Source organism: Cetorhinus maximus, chromosome 17 (genome assembly GCF_964194155.1).
Source record: "Cetorhinus maximus chromosome 17, sCetMax3.hap1.1, whole genome shotgun sequence".
Classification (NCBI taxonomy): domain Eukaryota; kingdom Metazoa; phylum Chordata; class Chondrichthyes; order Lamniformes; family Cetorhinidae; genus Cetorhinus; species Cetorhinus maximus.
The window spans coordinates 100,886,315-100,909,729 of NC_135895.1; the positions used below are offsets into that span (position 1 = coordinate 100,886,315).

A 23,415-nucleotide genomic window follows, 5' to 3' on the forward strand; every position below is an offset into this window, starting at 1 on the left:
TGGCCTATGGGCCCTAAATTGACCACTTATGGTTTTAATAACAACCTTCATTTATGTAGCATCGTTAATGTGTACACAAACTTCCCAAGGTGCTTTATGGAAGCATAATCAGAAAAAAAGACAATGAGCGTTCTTTGGTGTTTAACTGGAGGAAATTGTGGCTTATACAGGCCTGGGCATCAGACAACCAGTCTGACAACAAAGAGGCAGTGGACAGATCAAGTGAAGTGGCCGTGGGGTAGAGCTGAGCCCATCGATTCTTTTTTGTTTTGTGTCATTGACACAGCTATTAGTTATGTATAAAATATAAAGGAAGTTTACCAATTTGCGCATCCTGCAAATTATTTGTTTTTATTCTGCACTTCCATTTATCAGAATTAGAAAAATACTTTCCTTTAATTTTTTCACTTTTATTGACAGAGATCTATAAGGACGTAATAGATATCAAACATCACTTACTCAGTTGGTTTCCATGAAGCATATTCTCACCTGTGCAGTCAGATTACCTGTGAATGATATCGGGTATTTTTGTAGAAGCAATTTTTAAAAAACTGATTTTCTTTATGCAAAAATGAGGGTATTCATATCACAGATATGCATGGAGTTGAGTAGCTTTGTGTCTAACAACCTTCAATATACATATATGAAAGCAAATCAAAACTGCATGTATTAAAAACCTTAAGTTTGCATGCATTTCTTGTCAACTTATTCTATTATAAATTCCTATGTGCACACATGTAGTTCAATCTGTCCATGTAAACCAGTCCTGCTGTAATGACACCCTCTTGCCAGTCGAAGCACTGCAGCACCACCACTGGCAGAAACGTGTAATTACAGCATGAAGTTTGCATCATCAGGTCTGACAGCATCTGCAGGGAGGAACACAGTTAATGTTTCGAGTCCGTATGACCCTTCAACGGAACAGTTCTGTTGAAGAGTCATACGGACTCGAAACGTTAATTGTGTTCCTCCCTGCAGATGCTGTCAGACCTGCTGAGTTTTTCCAGGTATTTTTATTTTTGTTTTGGATTTCCAGCATCCGCAGTTTTTTGCTTTTATGAAGTTTGCATCGATAGTTCCTTTTATGATTGAAATAGGGGCCAAATGTATGGCTTCAAAATGGAAACCTCTGTGCACTCTAGTTCAGTTATGCTCTGCCCTCTTGCCCCTCATCATCAGACGACCATATTTAATTTTGACTCCTTGTGTGTATTTGCAAGTTAAAGTCTATTCCAAGATTCACAGCAAGAAAAACTTGCTGTACTGGAGATTCAACATTTCTCAGGCTTTACCTCACAAATACAAATTTGTTTTAAATTATACATCACAATCTTCAGCCATCTTCAAGTTTGTGTCTCACACACACATATTCAGCAACAGAAATGATTTCACTGTTATTTATTTATTCATTCTTAGGATGCGTATGTCACTGACAAGACCCAGCATTTATTGCCTATCTCTAATTGCCCTTGAGAAGGTGGAGTTCAGCCTTATTATTGAACTGCCATAGTCCATGCAATCAGGTGGGACGTTCCAGGATTTTGACCTAACAATAGTGAAGGAATAGAGATATATTTCCAAGTTGACTGATAGGAGTGGAATGATCTGTATCTGACTGTAAGGCATCATCTTGTGAATAGTGACTATAACATGATTGAATTTGATTCTAGTTTTCTAGAAGCAAGAGTCACAAACCAATGTTTTAAATTTATATTAGTCACATTTTGAAACAATGAAAAAAAATTGCCCACAGTAAATTAATTAGACTGTAAATGGGTAAAAATTTGCGGACAAAAAAGTGGGAGTATCTGCTACAGGGCAAACCCAGTACATACTCCAAAAAGACAAATGCTCCACTTGTGTATTTAACCAAAGTCGACAAACAAAGCAAGAAACTAAATTAAGATGAACCACAAGGAATCCAACAGAGCTTTAAAAAATGATACCAAGAAAGGAATAAGAGGTGCAAAAAGAAAATATCAACAAAAGCTTGCAAGATACCTCAAAACTAAGAGTAAAAGGGTTTAATAAATATTTTCATAAAATGTCAGTAATAAAGGAAAATGTGGGCCCATTAAAGACAGATTAGACGAGTGGCAGAATGATGGAAACTGAGGAAATGGAGATTAGTTAAATGAATACTTGAAATCAGTTTTCACAGTAGAGGAAGGTGGTAAAAAACTAGGCAGTTTGAAAATCAGTCAAGGAAAGGGATACAATATAAATATTAGTGGACAATATATGGGACATAAGGCAGACATAAGGCAGACATATCTCCCAAGAACTGATATTTTCCACCCTAGTGTATTAAAAGTAACATGTGAGGAAATTGAAGGTGCGTTTGTAATAATTTTCCAAATTCAGGTATTGGGCCCTTACATTGGAAAATTGCACATGTCATGCCATTATCTAAAAGAGAAACCAGGAAACTACAGATCTCTCCATTTAACAACAGTTGTGGGCATGTTTCTAAAATTTATCGTCAGGGACTATGTGACTATGAATTTGAACAAGTATGAGCTGGCCAATGAGAATCGGCAATGATTTGTTAAAACTAATTTATTTCTGATTAACCTAGCTGAGGAGGTCACTAATAAGGTAGAGAGGGGAATGGCTATAGGTGCTATGTGGGTTTCAGAAGGCATTTGATAAGGTTCTGCATAAGAGCTTATCAGCAAAAATGAGAATGTGAGGAATTAGAGGCAACTTTGGGATATAGGCTGATAATTCTTTGGGAGGTAGGAGCAAAGAGGAGGGATCAAGGGTTTGATGGTTGCTTAAATGCACAAGTGGAGCTTTTCTCTTTTAGAGGTATGTACTAGGTTTGTCTTTTAGCAAATTCTTCCACTTTTTGATTGGTGGAATATGATAAGATGTGTTCCCCAGAGATCTGTCCTAGAGCATTAGTTTTTCATCAACAATGATCTGGATGAAGAAATATATGCTACAGATGTTATTAAATTAGGAAGAACAATAACTTGTGTAGAAGGGAGCAGGAAATTACGAAGGGATCTAGACAGATTGAAATAATTGGAAAAAATATGCTTGATGGAGTTCAATGTGGGGACTGAGAGGTCATCCACTTTCGATCCAAGAAAGACAAATTAGAATATTATCTTATTGATGAGAGACTAGAAACTGTGGAGATACACAAATCATTAAAGGCTAGTGTACAGGTACAAATATAAGTAAAAAGGCTAGTAAGAATTTTAGCTTTTATCTCAAGGAGCTTGGAAAAGAAAGGGGAGGAAATTCAGTTATCTAGAGACTTGATCAGGCTCATCTGGATTACTGCATTCAATTCTAGACACTGGGCCTCAGGCAGGATACATTAACTTTGGAGGGAGTAGAGTGTGGATTCACCAGAAGGATGCCAAGGCTTAAAGGGTCAATTTTTAAAAAAAATTATTCTTTCATGAAGTGTGGGCATTACAGGCAAGGCCAGCATTTGTTGCCCATCCCTAATTGCCCTTGAATGGCTTGCAAGGCCATATCAGAGGGCAGCTAAGAGGCAGTTAAGTGTTGCTTAGGATCCAAAGTCACATGTAGGCCAGACCAGGTAAAGGTGGCAGATTTCTTCCCCTAAAGGGCATTAGTGAACTAAATGGGCTTTTCTGTCAATTGATGATGGTTTCATGGTAACCATTATGGAGACTATCTTTTAATTCCAGATTTATTAATTGAACTTAAATTCCACCACCTGCCGTTGGTAGGATTTGAACCCGCGCCCCCCAGAGAATTTATCTAGGTTTCTGGATTACTAGTCAGGTGGCACTACCACTATGGCACCATCTCCCCCTCCCCAAAAAATGAGAGGATATGGCTGGGCTGTATTTCCTTGAGTTTAGAAAGTTGAGGCGGAGGGATGGTGCAGCAGGGGAGGGGGGGGGAGGGGGGTGTGATCGCATCAAGGAGTTTAAAATGAGACAATGATTCAATAAACTGGATGAGCACTGCTGAGTCAGCAGGAGAACTCAAAGGGGATTCAAAATGGAAGTACTGTCTGCAGCATTGGCAAAAATTAAAAATCTTGCAAGGCTACAGCTGTCAGGCCATGATTTTGAAAAGTGAACGCAGGATGGTTTGCAGCCATGCTCGTGGCTGTCACATCCCAGCAGGCCTGTGCCTTGGGGCATGGAGGTGGGCGGGGGGGGGGGTTGACAAAGGAATATACACACTTTCTACCCCACCCAAAACTATATAATTGCCTGGAAGATGAGCAAACCCAGGCTAATTTGGGGAAACAAAACCTAGGAAGTTCCTCTCTGACCCATCAGGGCAATTGAAACTTGTCCAGGGGATCACCATGTCCCTGCGTTCCCTGAAGTGCCTAACCAGAACCAGGTACAGCTGTTGCTTGAAGGGTATTCAATGAATTGGCATGCACTACACAAGATGCCAGTCTGTTTCAAAGATCTACTATTCTCTGCCTAGGAATATATACATCCACTAGCATCAAACTCTCTCTAAGCAGATAAAGGTTAACTGAATAGGCCATATATAAGATATCTTATTGTTGTGGTAAATTGGATTACTGCCAGTTCATGTAGGACATTGTTACTAATATATCATGGTCTACATTGAAACAGATCCTCCACTCAGCCCCCTCCACCTCCCCAACTCCGCACATTCCTCCATTGGCAACAATGGGAGTGCATCAGGTCAATAATAGTACATCTCGCTCTTGAAGGATTAAATCTTCCATGTGTTCAACATCACAAAACAAGAATTATTCATGTATGGCAGCTTTAAGACCAAATTCTTGTAACAGTTAGCGATCATATATGTGTTTTCACCTGTTTGTCTCTCTCACTTATATTGGGAGAAAGTAGGGGCAATGGGTAAAACAAATATAGGATTTTTTTCCATTGGTTTTAAATAGTGTAAGTCCACATTAAATGGTATCAGTCATCTGTGTCTCTGGGCTGTCTTTATGAAATTTCCTTTGGCTTGTGGCAAAGTTAATGGATGCAATGCAAATAGGCATCATTTCCAACAAGCTCACTGAGAATATTTGGTGTTAAGTGTCCATTGAGCTACTTGTCAGCTGAATTCATCAGATTGTTACCTTGTCAAATTACTCAGTGTGAATGTTTGACCAAAACACTTTTGTTGTTGTTTCATATCTGTGCTTGGTGCCCGAAACATAGTCCATTGTTTCTATGAGGTCATCTCTGCATGGCTATTTTTACATGAAATCATTCCAGTTTCTGCAGCTAAAAATTGTAATCTTCAAATCTTGTTCTGTGTAGAAAGCAGCCTAGTTAAAGAGTGTGAAAGACACTGAGAAGAGACACAATATCCAGGCCATCATCCCATCTTTTACTGAGATGTTTGTCTGCTCAGATTCTGTTTGTTGAAGGCAATCTTCAAAGAAACCGCTTCTACATCAAAGAGATTTATAAATGTCAGATCTTTTAGCCTTCATCACTTTCTATTCTTTGTGCCATCGCAGATAGGGTTAGACAGAGCTATGTCAACATTGTGCACATATATATTGGAGACAGTGTCTTATCAAGAATTTGCCAAGAAGCTGGAAGAACTGTGAATGCTAATATTAATCCAGTTTATATGTAGTATACATTTTGAGTTATGTTTTATAATTTCCTGCCTATTTCTTTGCTTCCATAAAGATATTTTATTAGTATGTAAGTCTTGGTGTAGCCTACGTTGTCGAAAATTGTGACATTTCCAACCTCCAAATTGACAGCTGGCATACTAAGTTTTTTCAGTAAGCAATCTACCATGTTCAAGCTTAATTATTAAATTGTTGCTGCGCTAACTTAATATGCGGGAGAATAAAGACATGGTTTGTAATGGGTGTGGTCTTCTTCCAGAAATGAGGAAAGAGAATCACCTGTAATGCTTTCTCTTCCTCCTCCCAAACATTACTTTCTGGAATCCACCAAGGATCCATCCTTAGTCCTATACCACTTCTTATACATGCTGCCCCTAACAATAGCATCCAAAAACAAAACTACAGGTTCTCCGTGTGTGCTGACGACACCCAGCTCTACCTCACCACAACTCTCTGAGCCCCTACACTAGCTTTGATTTGTCAGTCTATTTGTCTGGCATAAAAGTACTGAAATGAACAGAAATTTCCTCCAACAAAATACCGAGAAGACTGAAGTCATTGTCTTTGAACAAACTCCATTCCCTAACCATCAACTCCATGGGCTGAATTTTACATTGATTGGGCAGGTATACGCCTGGCCTGATCGGGCGTGAAATCGCGCAAGATGACGTTGGGTGAGCATCCCAACGTCATCGCGCACTCGCGCGATATTTCGCTTGGCAGGCACACGCCTAAGTCAGAAATATGCCCACCGACAATTAAGAGAACAATTAAGCCAATTAATGGCACAATTGTCTGCTATTTTTCATCACCCATCCAACCTTACGGTTGGCAGACAGGCGAATCGGCCAGGCAGCCTTTATATTTTTCATGAAACCTCATCCAAGGGTGGGATGTGGTTTCCATTATGAAATAAAATAAAGGTAAAAATCTGTGGGCAGCATTTTTATCACCTATATTTTCAGGTGCCTGATTGTGATGCTCGGACATTTTTTTTTTGGTTCCTAAAACTTTATTGGGACATTTTCGGGTCTGCAGCTCCCTGACGTCAGGGAGCTTTCTCTCAGTGTTCGTCCGTGCCTGCGTTGACATCATTGGCCACCCTCCTCCCACCCCCATCCCTGCAGCGCTGAGCTTCTCAGTGCGCGCTTCCCGCTGGCTGGGCGTTAATTGGCCAGCAAGCGTGAAATTGCGGTCCGGGGCCAATCGCGGTTGGCCGTCCATTTCCCAGCCGATCCCAGGCCCGCCGATTGCGCCCGCCCGCCAAGCTAAAAATTCAGGCCCATGCCTCTCCCTGGCAATCGGCTCCCAGCCCCAAATTTCAAAATTCTTATCATTGTTTACAAATCCTTTGATGATCTCTCGCCTTCCTCTCTGTAACCTTCTCCAGCCTTACAATACTGAGATCTTTGCACTCCTTCAATTCTGGTCTCCTGAGCATCCTCGATTTTAATCACACCTCCATTGGCAGCCGTGCCTTTAGCTTCCTAAGTCCCAAGCTCTGAAATTCACTCCCTAAACCTCTCCGCCATTTTAACTTGTTCTCCTTGTTTAAGAAGCTCCTTAAAACCTACTTCTTTGACCAGGCTTTTGATCATCTGATCTAATATTATTACACGGCCTAGTGCCAAATTTTATTTTATCCCGTGAAGCACCTTTGAACGTTTTACCATGTTAAAGATGTTGTATAAATACAAGTTGTCTTTATGTTGAAGAACACCAAATTGTACCAATGCATTTAACCACAATGCCTGCATCACTTAAATTCACTTAAAATGTCATGCTTAAAATACAATAGGGGAAATTTTTCCACATGGATTATCTAATAGAATTGTTATTTTAGGATTATTTGTACATAACATGACTAAGATTAACAGTGATACCTTGGGCAACATGTAGAAAAATCTTGCTGTGTTTGATCGTTATTACCTTCATTGCAAAGCTACACTTCGATCAAACTAAGGTAATCCCTTTTACAAAAGTAGATGGTATCTTATTAACAATGTTCTTCACAGATTGGCTGTAATGCTTCCTATATACATATCTATAAGTGCCAAAGAGATTTGTGAGGCATTGCCAGTTGTTATGAGTGAAATAACGAACATTGGGAAGATCTCAGCGGATTAGAAACTGGTTAATGTGGTGCCCCTTTTTTAACAAGGTTGCACTGACAGACCATTAGTCTTCCATGTTGTGCAAAATACTGAAATTCATTACAAAGAGTAAACTTGAGAATTGTATGACAATAATTTAGTAAACAGCAGCCAACATTATTTTTTAAACATGATTTATTTTCATCATTGGGATGCATGATAAGGTCTATACATTTTACCCATCACTTTGATACAACTGAATGGTAGGCTGGGCCATTTCAGAGGGCACTTCACAGTCCACCATGTTTTGAGGGAGCAGATGCTGCCCAGCCATTAACCTTGATATTTTTCGTGAAGTGATATTCCAAGAGAACTGCGGAAGGCTCTATGATATAGTGCTCATAGACCTCCAACCGTAATTGACAAAGTTATTCCTGAAAGATAACTAGTTAATCTCAAGGCTGTAGAGATTCCGAATAAAACTTGGCAGTGGATAAGAAATTGGTTGAACAGTATAAAAGAGTAGGCGCTTGTTAGAAGTTATGCCAAGGCAGGGGGAGGTAATGCATTAAGAGCAGGCAGTAAAATTAAGCAGCTTAAACCTCAAATTTAAAGGACAGAAGAAAGTAGTTTTTAAATGTATTTTTAAAGCCTTTACTTTTGATCTAGTTTGCAGTATACTTGTTATATTATAGTTTGCTGATGTGAATTATGTTCATTTATTTGTTCCCAGATAATGTTCTATGTGTTTTCCACAATGCAGCAAAGTAAGAATATTTATTTAATAAAACAAGTAACACCATCATTGCTATAGAATAAAGAGTATACTAGGGTACACTGAATAGTTACTTTTTTTTATTGTAAGTGAAGATTTGAAGAAGAATTAAATAGTATGCAATGCTTAGCCTTCATGCAGTGACTTACTCTGAAATGGACTCACTGGTTTCTAAGTGAATGCAGCAGCCATTCTGCATACTGGTAGGTCCCACAAAAAAAACAATAAGATCACATTGGGATATTGACTCCAGAACATGCTAGTCTTCTTTAAATAGTGACATGGAATCTTGATCCTGCTCTCCCGAACCACCAGAATGGACAGACATCCCATCCAAAAGATGACAGCCCCATCAAAGCAGCATCCAACTCACTGTTACACTGCAGAATCATCCTGGATTTTATATTCATATCCTGGAGTGGGTCTTGCATCCATATACTTCTAACTCAAATGCAAGAGTGCCTCTCCCTAAGGCAAGACAAAACTCAGAATGATCAAAATACCTATTAAATCACAAAGCACAACCTTCCCAATATCAAAAAGTAGGAAATAAGTGGAAGTTTACAATAGCATAACAGAATAAAGAAAAAGCTATTCGTACGTCTAATCTCCATCGAATTCCTGATACTAACTTCTGATATTCTTCCAAAATAGCATGCAGAAAGATGTGGTATGTATCCCATATTCTTTAATTAATTAAACTCTGCCGGGTTCACCCCGCCCCCCGGACAAGCTCGCCGGAGGCAGGAAGGCGTCGAACCAGTGAGCCGAGCTGGTCAGTTCGATAGTTCCTCCCGGTTCTCGCCTTCAGGCTCGGCCTCAGCGGGATCATGAAAATGCCGCCCCCAGAAGAGCAGCCCGCGGGCGGACATCAATCCCGCCCAATAAATCAAGTCTAACTCATCAGTGATATTTGGAAAACCACTTTAACCAATGAACATTAACTATTACCCCCTTTATTTTGTTCCTTGGGGGGGGGGAGAAAAAAAACTACGTTGTCCATGTTCATGACAATGAGAAATAATTTTCACCCAGAATATATATGTCACCTTTCAAAACAGCGGCTCTGTGAAAGATGTTTAACAGCGAAGTTACAGTGGGAGGAGTTGACTGAAGCGCCGACAATGCAGTGCAATATCTTTTATTGTGGCAAGGTTCATGAGGCAAATGCAGTGACACTCAGTCAGAAAGGTGCAGAGTAAAAAACATCAAACTTCAAAACAATATTTCTTCTGGGGTTTGGGACGCAGCAGCATCAGTTGCCCAAACCCTGTCCTTTTTCTTGGCCCAAGCAAAAACTGTTTCGACTGCATCCACTCCCATGGCTTGGCTTCCATTGTCACCAAACTCTAGACATAGAAGATGGAATTGAAACGCTTCCTTTTCGATGGGTCTTTAACGTTGACTTGGTTGTAAGGGCACTGTGAAGAGAAATTTGAAAACATGGTGTGATTGCCCCCTGCCGTGGCTATGCATGTAACGGTTAATAGTCTAATAGGAAATATAAAGATTCTTCACACATATAAATTAACGGGGGATAAAAGTCAGCTTTTCTTGGCAAAGCTGCCACCAGGTTCCAGAGTGTTTGTGAAGGACGACTTTGCAACAAGTGGTACTGATTACTGTTCAGGAAACCGCACTTCCTAAACTTGTCTCCTCAAGTCCTGAGCTTGGTTATGTCGAACGGGATCGAGCCTATTAGTGGAATTTACTGATTTATGCCAGAGTTTCTCGGTTTGAAGAAACAAAAATGCCAATTTAATTTGAACTCGCTTCACAAAACTAAACGCGAACAGTTGGGAAAGACGCACGGGCAAGTTACTAATGCTGAGAAAACCTCAACTAAAGCCTGGAGATTGTTTTCCATATTATTTTAAGAAATTACCTTCAATATTCGCTTTTTAATGAATCTTTTCAAACTGTAAAACGGGAAGATGAGATTTTAAATGTTCTCCTTGGATGCATTAAAAACTCTCCTTACATCTTTTGATCCGGATCTCGAAACTCAATGCAAAAGGTCCTTACAATTCCTCAGAATTGGTCCCAATACTATTTTTTGTTTGAAAAGAAAAGTAAAAAATTGCAAGGAAACTCGATATCCGTAAGACAGAAATACAATAAAACCCTGCTAACTGCCCAGGTATATCTGAAAGGTCAGATAGCACAGATAGGATTTATTTTGCAGTTTGACTCTGGACTTACAAGGGTCAGGAAAGAGGAAATTCCTGTTGGAAATAGGAGGCGGATGTAAACAAAGGAAGGCTTGTAACTCACGTGTCTGCAAGCGGAGCCGCAGCATTTCCCTCGCTGCAGGTGGGCCAGACGGGTCAGTACCAGGTAGCCGCTCTCTGGGTCCACATAGGTCTGTTGGCCAGCCTTTAACAACACAAAGGGGACCTTTAATATTGTGGGCACACATTGTGAAACTAGCACGGTAAAAGGTAAATTTAATGTTCCGACTTCCACCCACTCCAGACAGTGCGCGGATCTCCAGCTGGGAGCTAAAAGCTGCTGGAATAAGGGTAGCGTTTTACCCAAGGGGATTAGGGTAGGCGCTTCATTGAGTGTCCAAACTGAGTTTGCACAAATAACTTGTAAATATTTGGCAGATGCGCTGGATATTTGTTGGTGTTGTTTCCGTGTTGTGATTTCAGTGCAGCAGTCACCCCTTGCACAGGAAAACATCCTTTTCAGATAGCGCTTGTCGATAAATGGGATATGGTCGAGGGGGGGTGGGCGGGCATTCGTTTTGACGGACGAATTACCATGACCATACTCAGAACAAGCCACTCTAATTCACAACAACAGCAACCTGCATTTAAGTAGCATCCGTGGCACAGTAAAGCCTCCCCAAGGCATTCCATGGGAGCATTAACAAACCGACATTTGACGAGCAAAATAAGGAGATATTAGGGCAGATGACCAAATGCTTGGTCCATGAATTTGGTTTTAAGGAGCGTCTTAAAGGCGGAGTGTTTGAGGGACATATTTTCATTGATTTTGGACTCCAAGCTGAAAGTATGGCCTGAATGGTGGAGCAATACAACTTTCCGGTTATGATTTACTGTGGATTGGTTTAGTGAGGAAAATGAACGCAGAGCACTTGGAGAAGTTCCAATTAATTGTTCCCACTGGATGAATAGATGTATCTAAAGACTTTCAGTGGGTATAACACACTTAGTTATACGCTGCATGATTTTGTTCACAATGTGTTGACTATTATGCCCATAAACCAAGCAAATTGTCACTTCCAAAAATAAAATGATAATATAGTATGTCATGGATTCATCGTTTACCTTTGGGAGTGTTCATGATGATGTATAGAATAAGGATAAACTGATCACAGTTTTCGAATGTTTCATATTTTCCAATAAATATGGATAAATTGGAACTTTAACACAGTCCAGACCAACAAAAGGGGGTCTGAATACTCTGTATGATTTGTTACATTGCATTGAAACTCACGCGCTTGTATCTCAGCCTGCTGTTGCAGGGCACAACATGAATCGAGAGTAAGTCGCTCTTGAATTTGCTGCAATTTGAAGAGGCAGATGACATCTTACCAGAGAACAAGCCACAATTCCAAGTATGAGCTATGGTAAAAAGGAACGTTAAAATGATCCCAGTGCTTTAGACAGTGGTTAAAGAGCTAGCATGTAACACCACAGCAAAAAAGGAATTTACTGAACAGCAAGTTGAAATTATATGGATTCTTGTTTCATTAGATTTAATTTTGTTGATGCTGACCTATCATAATTATAATCTATGTTTAAGTTTATTTTGAACAATACATGTTTAGTTGTGTAAGCTGGTTGTGTAGATCCTGATGCCATTACACTTTTAATTCCCACTTTACATATTCCAATTGCTTTGCATAGCAATGGGTTTATTTAATTTTTACAAAAAGGTGATATGGATTGGAAAGCTCTCCTGATTCAACTAATCTGTAAGGAACAACTTGGGACGATGCCGGAGGTTGGGTGGGGGAGGAGAAGGGGGTGCAGCATTTGCTAAGGGAAGTTTAAACATTATAGAGCCACAACACTGCACATGGGAGGAAATTGGAAGATGGGAAATCTGAACTGCCAAGACCTCTTTAAGCTGAGGGAGGGATATGTGCTTTGGGTGTGAAACCACCAGCTGCTGGGGTTTTAGTTTCAGGTCCCGAGTGTGTTGAGTTAGATCACTGATCTGACTGCAATCAACACAAGTTTAGCTTTGTAGTGAAGTAGAAACGGCTTGGTTGTGACACTGAAGTTGGAGTGTAAACACATGCTTGAGGAATGTGCTTTTTAAGAGATGTCAGAACTGATTTTAGACAGTCCAATACCTTGAAAGCAATACTGTTAGATTCTTGCTAGAAACTGCAATGTTTCCATAAATTAAATTTATTGGCAGCAAAATGCCCGATGCCAATTCTTATTTTTGAATCTTAATATTTCACAGGAATTGCAGCTGAAATTATATTCCGCTTTGTTCAAATCAATGCACCTAAATTAGCTGGTTGTTGGGGAAGTAGTTGTTAAATCTATTGAAACTTGTTACATATTTGTTTTATTTATTATTGAATTATTAGATTAGTCTGAATTGGGCTGCTTTTGTTAGGTATGAGACTGTGATGGCTGGATAAGTGGACTTTGGTTTATATTAGTTGTGCTGCAATGTAATGAATCTGCTTCCAATCTGCTACATTACCCTTATTACACACCTCTGCATAAATCATTTCTAAAAGGCGCATTTATGGCCTTTTTCGTAGGGGTCCAAAAATGTATTTTCCACTTCAGCTGTGTTTGGTGCAAATTTCAATCTTCAATTATGACTATTTAAACATTAACGAACTCAGTACCGTACTGTAAAACAGACAGGAACTGTGATCAGAAAATGTCAAGGTTATCAACATTATGATTATTTCATGTTAACTCCAATAATTGTACATAAGGGAAGAATTGAGTCTGAAGCTGGTCTTTTACCTCAGCCAGCTCAACAGAGTGACAGACTCCCAGTTCCTTTTCCTCCCTGGATCATTACAGCTGTACCCATTTATGGGTGAGCCAATGCCCATCACCTGGTTTAACAATTGTCTTAACAATGTAATTGTCAGTCAATAACATGATTGTTATTAGACCCTGATAATGTGATTGCTGACACATTGGTAAATACAAGTGCAAAACAGCCCTGTCAACATGGTTCGGTTTGTCAATCTGCTGAATTCAATGCATAAAACTTTTTCCTTTTTAAGTAGGGATCCAATTCCCCTTTAAAAGCTACTGTTGCATTTGCTTCCACCACCTTGTCAGGCAGTGCAGTCCAGATCATAATAATAAAAAATCATTTTCCTCATCTGTCCCCTGTCAATTTTGTCAATTATCTAATATCTATGTCCTCTGGCTACCAACCCACCTATCAGTGAAAACTATTTCTCTCTAACTACACTATCTAAATCCCTCATAATTTTGAATGCATCCATTAAATCTCCCCATAACCTACTCTGCTTGAAGGAGAACAACCCCAGCTTCTCTAGTCTGTCCAGATAGCGGGAACCCCTAATCTCAGGTTCCGTTCCAGTAAATCTCTGCATCTTCTCCAAGGTCTGATGACCTATCTAAAATGTGCTGTGCAGGATTGGACACAATACTCTAGCTGTCATTTATAAAAGTTTAGCATAAATTCCTTGGCTTTTATACTCTATCTCAATATTTAAAAGGCAAAGGTTCTGTATATACATCGCTCTGATGGAAGCAGTAACCCAAGTTTTACAGAGTTTGTGTACATAAGAACATGAAAAATAGGAGCAACTGTACATCATATGGCTCTATTGACCATGACCTTGCTCCAGCATTTAATAAGATCATGGTTGAATTTCTAAATTAACTCCACTTTCCCACCCTCTCCCCAGATCCCTTGATATGCTTAGTGCCCAAAAGTCTATTAATCTCAGTCTTGAATATACCCATTGACTGTGTAGCTAGAGTCCTCTGGGATTGAGAACTTGAGAGACTCACAACTCTGAGATTGAAGAAATTTCTCCTCTTCTCAGTCCTAAATGGCTACCACTTATCCTGAGACTTTGACCTCTAGTTTGAAGCTCTCCAGCCAGGAGGAACAGCTCTGTGCATCAACCCTGTCAAGGTGTCTATGAATGTTATACACTTCAATAAGAACATCTGTAATTCTTCTAAGCTCCAGAGAGTATAGGCCCATTCTACTTAATCTCTCCTCAGAGGACCGCCCTCTGATCACAGGAATCAATCTAATGAACCTTTCATTGCACCTGCTCTAGGGCAAGTATATCCTTCCTTGGGTAAAAAGAACAAAATTGATACGCAGTACTCCAGATGTGTCTCATCAAAGCCCTACATAATTTTAGCACAATATCCTAAATATTTTAAACCAATCCCTTTATAATAAATAAAAGCAAAATATTGCAGATGCTGGAAATCTGAAATGAAAACAGAAAATGCTGGAAAAACTCAGCAGGTCTAACAGCACCTGCGGAGAGAGAAACAGGGTTAACGTTTCAAGTCTGTATGACCCTTCTTCAGAAGGCGTCAAGAATGTTATACACTTCAATAAGAACACCTGTAATTCTTCTAAACTTCAGAGAGTATAGGCCCATATGGCCCTTCTCTGAAGAAGGGTCATACAGACTTGAAACATTAACTCTGTTTCTCTCTCCACTAATGCTGTCAGACCTGCTGAGTTTTTCAAGCATTTTCTGTTGTTATTCCCATTATAATAAAGGTCAACATATCACTTGTTTCCCTAACTGCATGGTAACGTTTCTTTACAACGACTCGCAAATCCGTCTGAAAACCAGCATTTGCTGGTCTCTTGCCTTTTAAAAAATATTCTGCTTTTTCATTCTTCGTATCAATGTGTATAATTTCAAACTTCCCCATAGTATACTCTATCTACCACCTTTGTGTCCAATCTGTATCACTTCTTGGCTTTTTTATAGCCTCCCTCAAAGGTTACCTTCCCCATTAGCTTTACATCATCAGCAAACTTGGTTATATTTACTTGGGTCCCTTAGCTGAGTCATTGTTATAGATTGTAAACAGCTTGAGGCCCAAACACGAATTCTTGCAGCACTCGACTTGTTACATCTTCTCTTCCAAAAATTTACCCGTTCATTTTTACAGTTAACTTTTTGTCCATTAACCAATTCTCAATTCATATTACCCCACCAATCCCATGAGTTGTAATCTTGTGTAACAACCTTTTGTGTGCCACCTTATTGAATGCCTGTTGAAAATCCAAAAACACTGTATCGGCTGGTTCCTGCTAATTACTACTTCAAAAAATTCTAAATTATTTGCCAAACACAATTTCCTTTTCATAAAATCACATTGACTCTGCCAATCATAATGTGATTTTCCAACTGTCCTGTAAATACATCTTTAATAATAGATGTTTGCATTTTTTTGACTACTGATGTCAGGCTAATAAACCTGTAGTTTCCTGTGTTCTCTCTCCCTCCTTTCTTGAACAGTGGTGCTATGTTTACTTTCTTCCAATCCATGAATTCTAGAATCTAATTAACTCTAGAAGATCAAAATCAGTGCATCTACTATTTCTGTAACCACCTCTTTTAAAACACTATGGTGAAGGCCATCAGATCCTGGGGATTTGTCAGTTTTCAGTCCCATTAATTTCTCCAACACTATATTTTTACTAATATTAATTACTTCAAATTACTAAACCTCATTATATACATGGTTCCTCACAATTTCCAGTATGTCCCTTGTGTCTTTACTGTGAAGGCAGACAGAAAATATATGTTTAACTTCAGCCATTTCCTTATTCACCATTATAATTTCTCATGTTTCTGCCTCTAAGGGATTCATGTTTACTTTTGCTAATCTCTTCCTTTTTACATTCTTGCAAAATCTGTTCTTTTACATACTTCATGCCAGTTTACTCTCATTCTATTTTCTTCCTGTGACGACCTTTGACCCAGAAGCAGTACCTTCTCAAGGGCAATTAGGGATGGGCAATAAATGCTGGCCTAGCCAGCGATGCCCACATCCCATCAATGAATAATAAAAAGTTATAGTAAGAAAAATTTGTAATTTCTTTTTAAGGTCTGTGGAAACTGTAATTGTTTTCTCAATAATGTTTGAAAAGCATGTTTTAAGAGTATGCATCCATTATAAAAGGATCAATTGTAATTTTCTTGGATCATAAATACTGGTTCATCTGACCTGGCAACCCTTGACCTGAAATTAATGCCAGCAGGAAGTAAATTAAGAAAAAAGCTGGGTGGCTGGCAGACACAAAGGAGAGCTACAAGCAGAGGAACTGGAGGGTGAAGGCAGACATGAAGGGTGAAGGAGGGTGCATAGATGCAGATACTAAGAGTAAGAAGACAGTGAAAGAAAGAGGGGCACAGAGAATTCTTCTGAGAAGAAGAAGCAAATCACTCTCAGGAAGAGGTCACTTTTTCTGTTTGGCAGAAAAGGAGACAGGAGCCTCGAGGTACTGTGCGAGCTAGCTAAAAAGGTCTAAAACCTGGGAAGCTGTGTAGCTCGCAGACTCTAAAGAGCTGGGTGTTTACCCAGAAGTGGTCAAACCATGAACCAGGAGTTTACTGGCTGGTTAGTTGAAAAGAACTCTGGAAAACTACACCATCTGGATTGTTGTGAACTGAGGAAGAGAGAGAGTTCCTAGGAGTGTGCCTTGCTGATGATAATCATACTCATGAAACTAGAAGGTGAAAGCTGTCTTTGGATGGGACTCCTGAGCTACCTTGTGTGAATAAGAAACAGCATATTGTGGAACTGTGTAGCTATGTAGTGTCGCCTTTATGCAGGGAGTGATGTAAATTCTTGTGGTTCTGTAAGACGCATCTTTATTGTACCAACTATTTAAAGTGAAATATACCTTTTTATACGCAGTATCGTTTACCGGTTAATTTGTGTGTAATTTGTGCTGGTTCTGATTTGTGTTAATGTAAAAGCTACAAAAAGCTGAATCTTGTTGATGATTTTTCATTTGGGGAGGTAATTCAGTAAATGTCATTATTTTGGTTCATGGTTTCCCCACAGAGATCATAACATTCCTTTTTATCAATTTCTGGTCATCCATGGCTGATTTTTAAAACCCCTCCAATCCTCAGGCCGACTACTCTTCTTGGCAACATTGTCAGCTTCTTTTATAATCTATTACTATTCTTAATTTCCCTATTTAGCCACAGCTGTACCATTTTTTCAGTGCAGTTTTGATTTCCTATTACTACTGTAATATTATTATAATATTACACTTTGTCCCTTCCTGACACAGTCTATTTGACTTTACCCAAATCTCTACTCTTTCCCACAGCCTTGACTTTTCTTTTCAGACTTATAAAGGTTTCCTTCTCTGAGCCCTCTCTCGCCCTTGTTAGCATAAGGCCCCATCTGTTTCCCTAGTTTTTGATTCACCAGGATGCTGTGTAAGTGGAACCTGTCCCAATGGAACAGTTCCCTTTTTCCACAGTATTGATGCCAATGCCCCATGAATTGAAACCACACCACCCTGTCAGCCACACATTTAAGCCTCCAATCTGTTTGCCCCTATGCCGCTTTGTGCATGGCTTTGATGGCAAAGATTATTTATTACCTTTGGGGTTCTGCTTTTTAATTTGTACCCTTGCTCCTCAAGCTCCCTCAGTATCACCTAATTCCTACTTCTATTTATGTTGTTGGCTCCTACATGGATCACAACAACTGGACTCGTCTCCTCTTTCACGATTTACTTCTCCAGCCATGAGATATCCTTTCCCCTGGCATCGAAGATGGGGGTGGGATTGGGGGATGGTGGGGTGGCGGTGGGGGGGGGGGCGGGGGGTGGGGAGAGAGAGAGAGAGAAAGAGAACACAGCCTTTGGGACTCCTGGTTAGCTGCAGAGATAAGTATATGACCATCTGAATATGCTATCCCCTATCACTACCACATTCCTTTTCACTGCCCCCACTTGAATATCCTCCTGTACCACAACGCTGTGGTCAGTTTTCCCCTCCTTCCTGCAACCTTTGTTCTCATCCACACCAGTAGTGTGTGAGCAAAGCCTGAGGTTCCTACACAACTGCATCTGTGGTCTCCTTACCAGTCTGAGTGGCAGTCACACTCTCCTGTCCCTGACCACTAACCAAATCTAAACTACTCTCTAAAACACACCATAGTGCTGTGACTGCTCCCCCTCCCTGATGCATCACAATATCTACACCTCAGACTCATCAATTCTGAGCCAAAATTCCTCAAGTTACAGGCACTATACTGTGATTCAGTTTCTCCTTTTTGTCAGAAATGGGTGCTAATAGGCCATATTTTGTGGTAGGATATCTAATGGTGCCTGCAATGAGTTAGACTTGAGCCTGCACACTTCAGCTGAAAATAATTTTTGCCCACTAAGGTGCTGGAAATACAAGGTGATAATGGTAAGTGAGGTAAACAACTGAGTAACTCCTTAACCAATCAGATTGAAAGATTGGGAAACAAACCAAACAAAGCCAATGTCCAGTGGCGTACCACAGGGAACAGGGCTGGGTCCCCTATTATTTGTCATTTATATAAACGACATAGATGACTATGTGGGGGTAGGATTAGTAAGTTTGCAGATGACACAAAGATTGGCCGGGTGGTTAACAGTGAGGTTGAGTGTCTTGGGCTACAGGAAGATATAGACGGGATGGTCAAATGGGCAGATAAGTGGCAGATGGAATTTAACCCTGAAAAGTGTGAGGTGATACACTTTGGAAGGAGTAATTTGACAACGAATTATTCAATGAACAGCATGACACTAGGAAGTTCTGAGGAACAAAGGGACCTTGGTGTGTGTGTCCACAGATCTCTGAAGGCAGGGGGGCATGTTAGTGGGGTGGTGAAAAAGGCATATGGGACACTTGCCTTTATCAATCGAGGCATAGATTACAAAAGTAGGGAAGTCATGTTGGAGTTGTATAAAACCTTGGTGAGGCCACAACTGGAGTACTGTGTGCAGTTCTGGTCACCACATTATAGGAAGGATGTGATTGCACTGGAGGGGGTGCAGAGGAGATTCACCACAATGTTGCCTGGGATGAAACATTTAAGTTATGAAGAGAGGTTGGATAGACTTGGGTTGTTTTCATTGGAGTAGAGAAGACTGAGGGGGCGACCAGATCGAGGTGTACAAGATTATGAGGGGCATGGACAGGGTGGAAAGGGAGCAGCTGTTCCCCTTAGTTGAAGGGTCAGTCACAAGGGGGCATAAGTTCAAGGTGAGGAGCAGGAGGTTTAGGGGGGATGTGAGGAAAAACTTTTTTACCCAGAGGGTGGTGACGGTCTGGAATGCGCTGCCTGGGAGGGTGGTAGAGGCGGGTTACCTCACATCCTTTAAAAAGCACCTGGATGAGCGCTTGGCACGTCATAACATTCAAGGCTATGGGCCAAGTGCTGGTAAATGGGACTAGGTAGGTAGGTCAGGTGTTTCTCACGTGTCGGTGCAGATTCGATGGGCCGAAGGGCCTCTTCTGCACTGTGATTCTGTGAAACAGTGCAAGGACCGAGAACAACATGTAGATTAGAGCGGATGAATTCAATGTCAAATCAGTTACAGAAAGGGCAAAAAAATTGGGTTAAGCTAGATAAAAGTGACCGGAGCGTAAAAGTTAAAAAAGACATTTAAAAAAAATGTAATTTTTACATTTTTAAAAACTCTTAATAGCAATTAAAACCTGAAGGAATGCGATTTATCACTTGTAACACTTACTTTTCAGTGCCAGAGAGGTTGATTGACAGTAATTAACAATTATCATATCATTAAAAGGGTACTTGCACTCAAAATGAAAAGATGATTGTGGTGAGGTCACTTCATACTTGGGGCACAAATACAGCAACTTCACTACACCATTCAATGCATTTCAACGGGGGGGGGTGCAGACAGCAAGATGCTGTTTCCCAAAACTGACGGCAGAGTGGCTCATCAAGGGACAGTCACTTTTGGATATGGGCATTGGACCCCGCCTGAAGGTCCCATTCCCAACATAAATAACACAGCCTCGCCCTTAACTTGACAGCAAGATCTGGGTCAAATAATAAGATTAAAAATGCAAAGAAATGCGTCAAGAGAATGGCGCAATGTTGCCTGAGTATTTTTTAAGGCACGCTTTCCCTGCCCTGTGTTTACAGCACACAGGGAATTGCAGTAAGGTATAATATCGTGGCCAGCACCGCACATCCCTCTTGAGTGGGTGGAACAAAACTTTGGCCGGGCAGAATTGACTTTGCCGGGAACAAGTGTGGTATCGGTTTGCAAAGCGCGGTGGCAGTGGCCGTGACTCACTCACCCTGCAGGCTCGGCGATGACAAGCGGCGATCTCCCTCTCCAGCGCTGTAAACTTGGCGGCTGCCCGGGGCGCAGACACTGCCTCAGGCGGCCTGCCCCCTGCACTTGCTGCCGAGAGCTGCTGACCTTCCCCCGGGCTGTCCAGGAGCTCCCTGCCGCCCAGCCCGCAGCGGGAACCCGGGCCAACCTTCCAGCCCAGAGCCGGGGACGTACAAAGGGTTTGTCCAACCTGATGAATAACGTGTGGCCATTTCAAAGCCTTTGGATGCAACAACGTTGGGCCGGGTGTGTGGAACTGGACTCGGAGGAGGGTAAACATGGCAAATATTCAGGGTTTTAATTTATTTACATTTCACATACAGCGCCGGATTATCAGGAAGGTTACATTGCAACAGAACAATAAGACGTTGCGAGTTCCCTAAGGCTACCTGAGTGAGACAGGAGTATTTCAATCACAGGATATCGCGTGTGTTAGGGAAACCCTGACCGATTTGAGCAGAATTGCTTCCTGCTCACACTGGAAAGCGGTAAATGTTTGTTGCCATCCGGATGGTTGAACAGTAGCACAGCTTTAAGGGCTGGTGTGGTTAAGTGCAAACTGAAAATGGGTGGTTTATCTTAAGCCAGGAAACGATGCAGGGCAGTCCAACTTGGGGACCGACCTACGACTGTATGGGGTCGTTTTAGAATTAAAGTCATGCCTCCAAAATTGCTGGAATGACACACCTCCACTTTAAATGTTTATAGTCAACCTCAGTTTAAATGTTTAGCCCATCTAAACTTATGTGTTGACCCTCTAAATTTATTTATTTTTAAACTGCACCTTTCCTGTTGGTGGAGACTGGGAGCTCCGCCCAGACTGTGACCAGAAGTATGTGCAGTTCTGTTTCACGGTGCCAGCCAGGCAGTCTGAATAGGGCTCTGTCTGATCACTCTTCACTACAGCTTCCGATATAAAAGTACTGTTATAGAGTGGTTCTTCAGACAGCGTTTCTTAGTGGAAACACTTGGCGTTATTTACAAAACCGCAGTACCAATTACACACGCTCATCCTACTCCAAAAGAAACACTCCATTCTCTAGGGGTGACCAGCAGGGCTAACACATTGGTTTACACAGATCATGTGATCTTACATCACAGGATTATTCTTAAAGCTACAGTCCAACATTTGCCAAAACTATATTTACTACATGTACCCGAAATGGAATAATGTTTGGAGACGCAAGGCCCCCTTTCTGTGGGGGTAACTGCACAACTTGAAGTTTGCAAATCACAGAATCGTTATGGTTCGGCCCATCATGGCTGCACTGGCTCTCTGGGCATTTTAACTTCATGCCAATTTCCTGCCTTTTCCCCATAACCCTGCACATTGTTTCTATTTAACTAATCATCCAATGCCCACTTGAATGCCTCAATTGAACCTGCCTCCACCACACTTCCAGGCTGTGCATTCCAAACCCTAACTACTCGCTGAGTGAAAAAGTTTTTTCTCACCTCACATTTGCTTCTTTTGCAAAACACTTTAAAACTGTGCCCTCTGGTTCTCGATCCGTTTATGAGCGGGAACAGTTTCTCCCTATCTACCCTGTCCAGGCTGCTCATTATTTTGAAAGCTTCTATCAAGTCTCCTCTTAGCTTTCTTCTCTCCAAGGAAAATAGTCCCAACTTCTCCAATCTTTCCTCATAACTGAAGTGCCTCATCCCTGGAACCATTCTCGTAAAGCTCTTCTGCACTCTCTCCAATACGTTCACATCTTTCCTATAGTGTGGCACCCAGAACTGTGCACAATACTCCAGCTGAGGTCTAACCAGTGTCTTATATAAATTCATCATAACCTCCCTGTTCTTGTGCTCTGTGCCACTGTTGATGAAGCCTAGAATACTGTATGTTTTAGAAACAGCTCTCTTTACCTGTTCTGCCACCTTTTATGGCTTATGTATGTATACACCCAGGCCTCTCTGCTCCTGCACACCCTTTAGAATAGTATCCTTTATTTTATACTGTCTCTCCATGCTCTTTGTACCAAAGTATATCACCTCACACTTCTCCACGTTGAACTTCATCTGCCACTTATCTGCCCACTCCACCATTGTATCAATGTCCTTTTGAAGTTCTACACTGTCCTCCTCACGGTTTACAATTCTCCCAAGTTTTATGTCATTTGCAAACTTTGAAATTGTCCCCTGCACACCAAGATCTAGATCATTTATATATCAGGGACAGCAAGGGTCTCAATTCCAACCCCTGGAGAACTCCACTACAAACCTTCTTCCAGCCCGAAAAATACCCATTAACCATTACTCTCTGTTTTATATCTCTCAGCCAGTTTTGTATCATGTTGGCCCTTTTATTCCATGACCTATAACTTTCCTCACAAGTCTGTTGTGTGGCACTATATCAAATGCCTTTTCGAAGTCCATATACACCACATCAACAGCCTTGCCCTCATCAACCATCTCTGTTACCTCTTCAAAAAACTCCAGCAAGTTAGTTAGACACAACTTTCCTTTAACAAATCCATGCTGACTCATGCAAATCAACCCAAATTTTTCCATGTGACTATTAATTCTATCCCGAATAATTGTTTCTAGAAGTTTCCCCGCCACCCAGGTTAAACTGACTGCTCTGTAATTGCAGGGCAGATCTTTACAACCTTTTATGA

General features: G+C 40.9%; 1 protein-coding gene across 1 annotated transcript; it reads right to left on the reverse strand.

Moving 5' to 3' along the window:
* Positions 1 to 9,572: 9,572 nt before the first annotated feature.
* Positions 9,573 to 21,273, reverse strand: c17h1orf53 (chromosome 17 C1orf53 homolog). The gene is made up of 3 exons (XM_078561713.1): positions 20,754 to 21,273; positions 10,721 to 10,822; positions 9,573 to 9,867 (listed from the first exon to the last, which is right to left on the reverse strand). Exons 1-3 carry the CDS (start codon positions 21,069 to 21,071, stop codon positions 9,796 to 9,798), a joined length of 492 nt encoding a protein of 163 aa, XP_078417839.1. The 5' UTR covers positions 21,072 to 21,273; the 3' UTR covers positions 9,573 to 9,795.
* Positions 21,274 to 23,415: the final 2,142 nt, after the last annotated feature.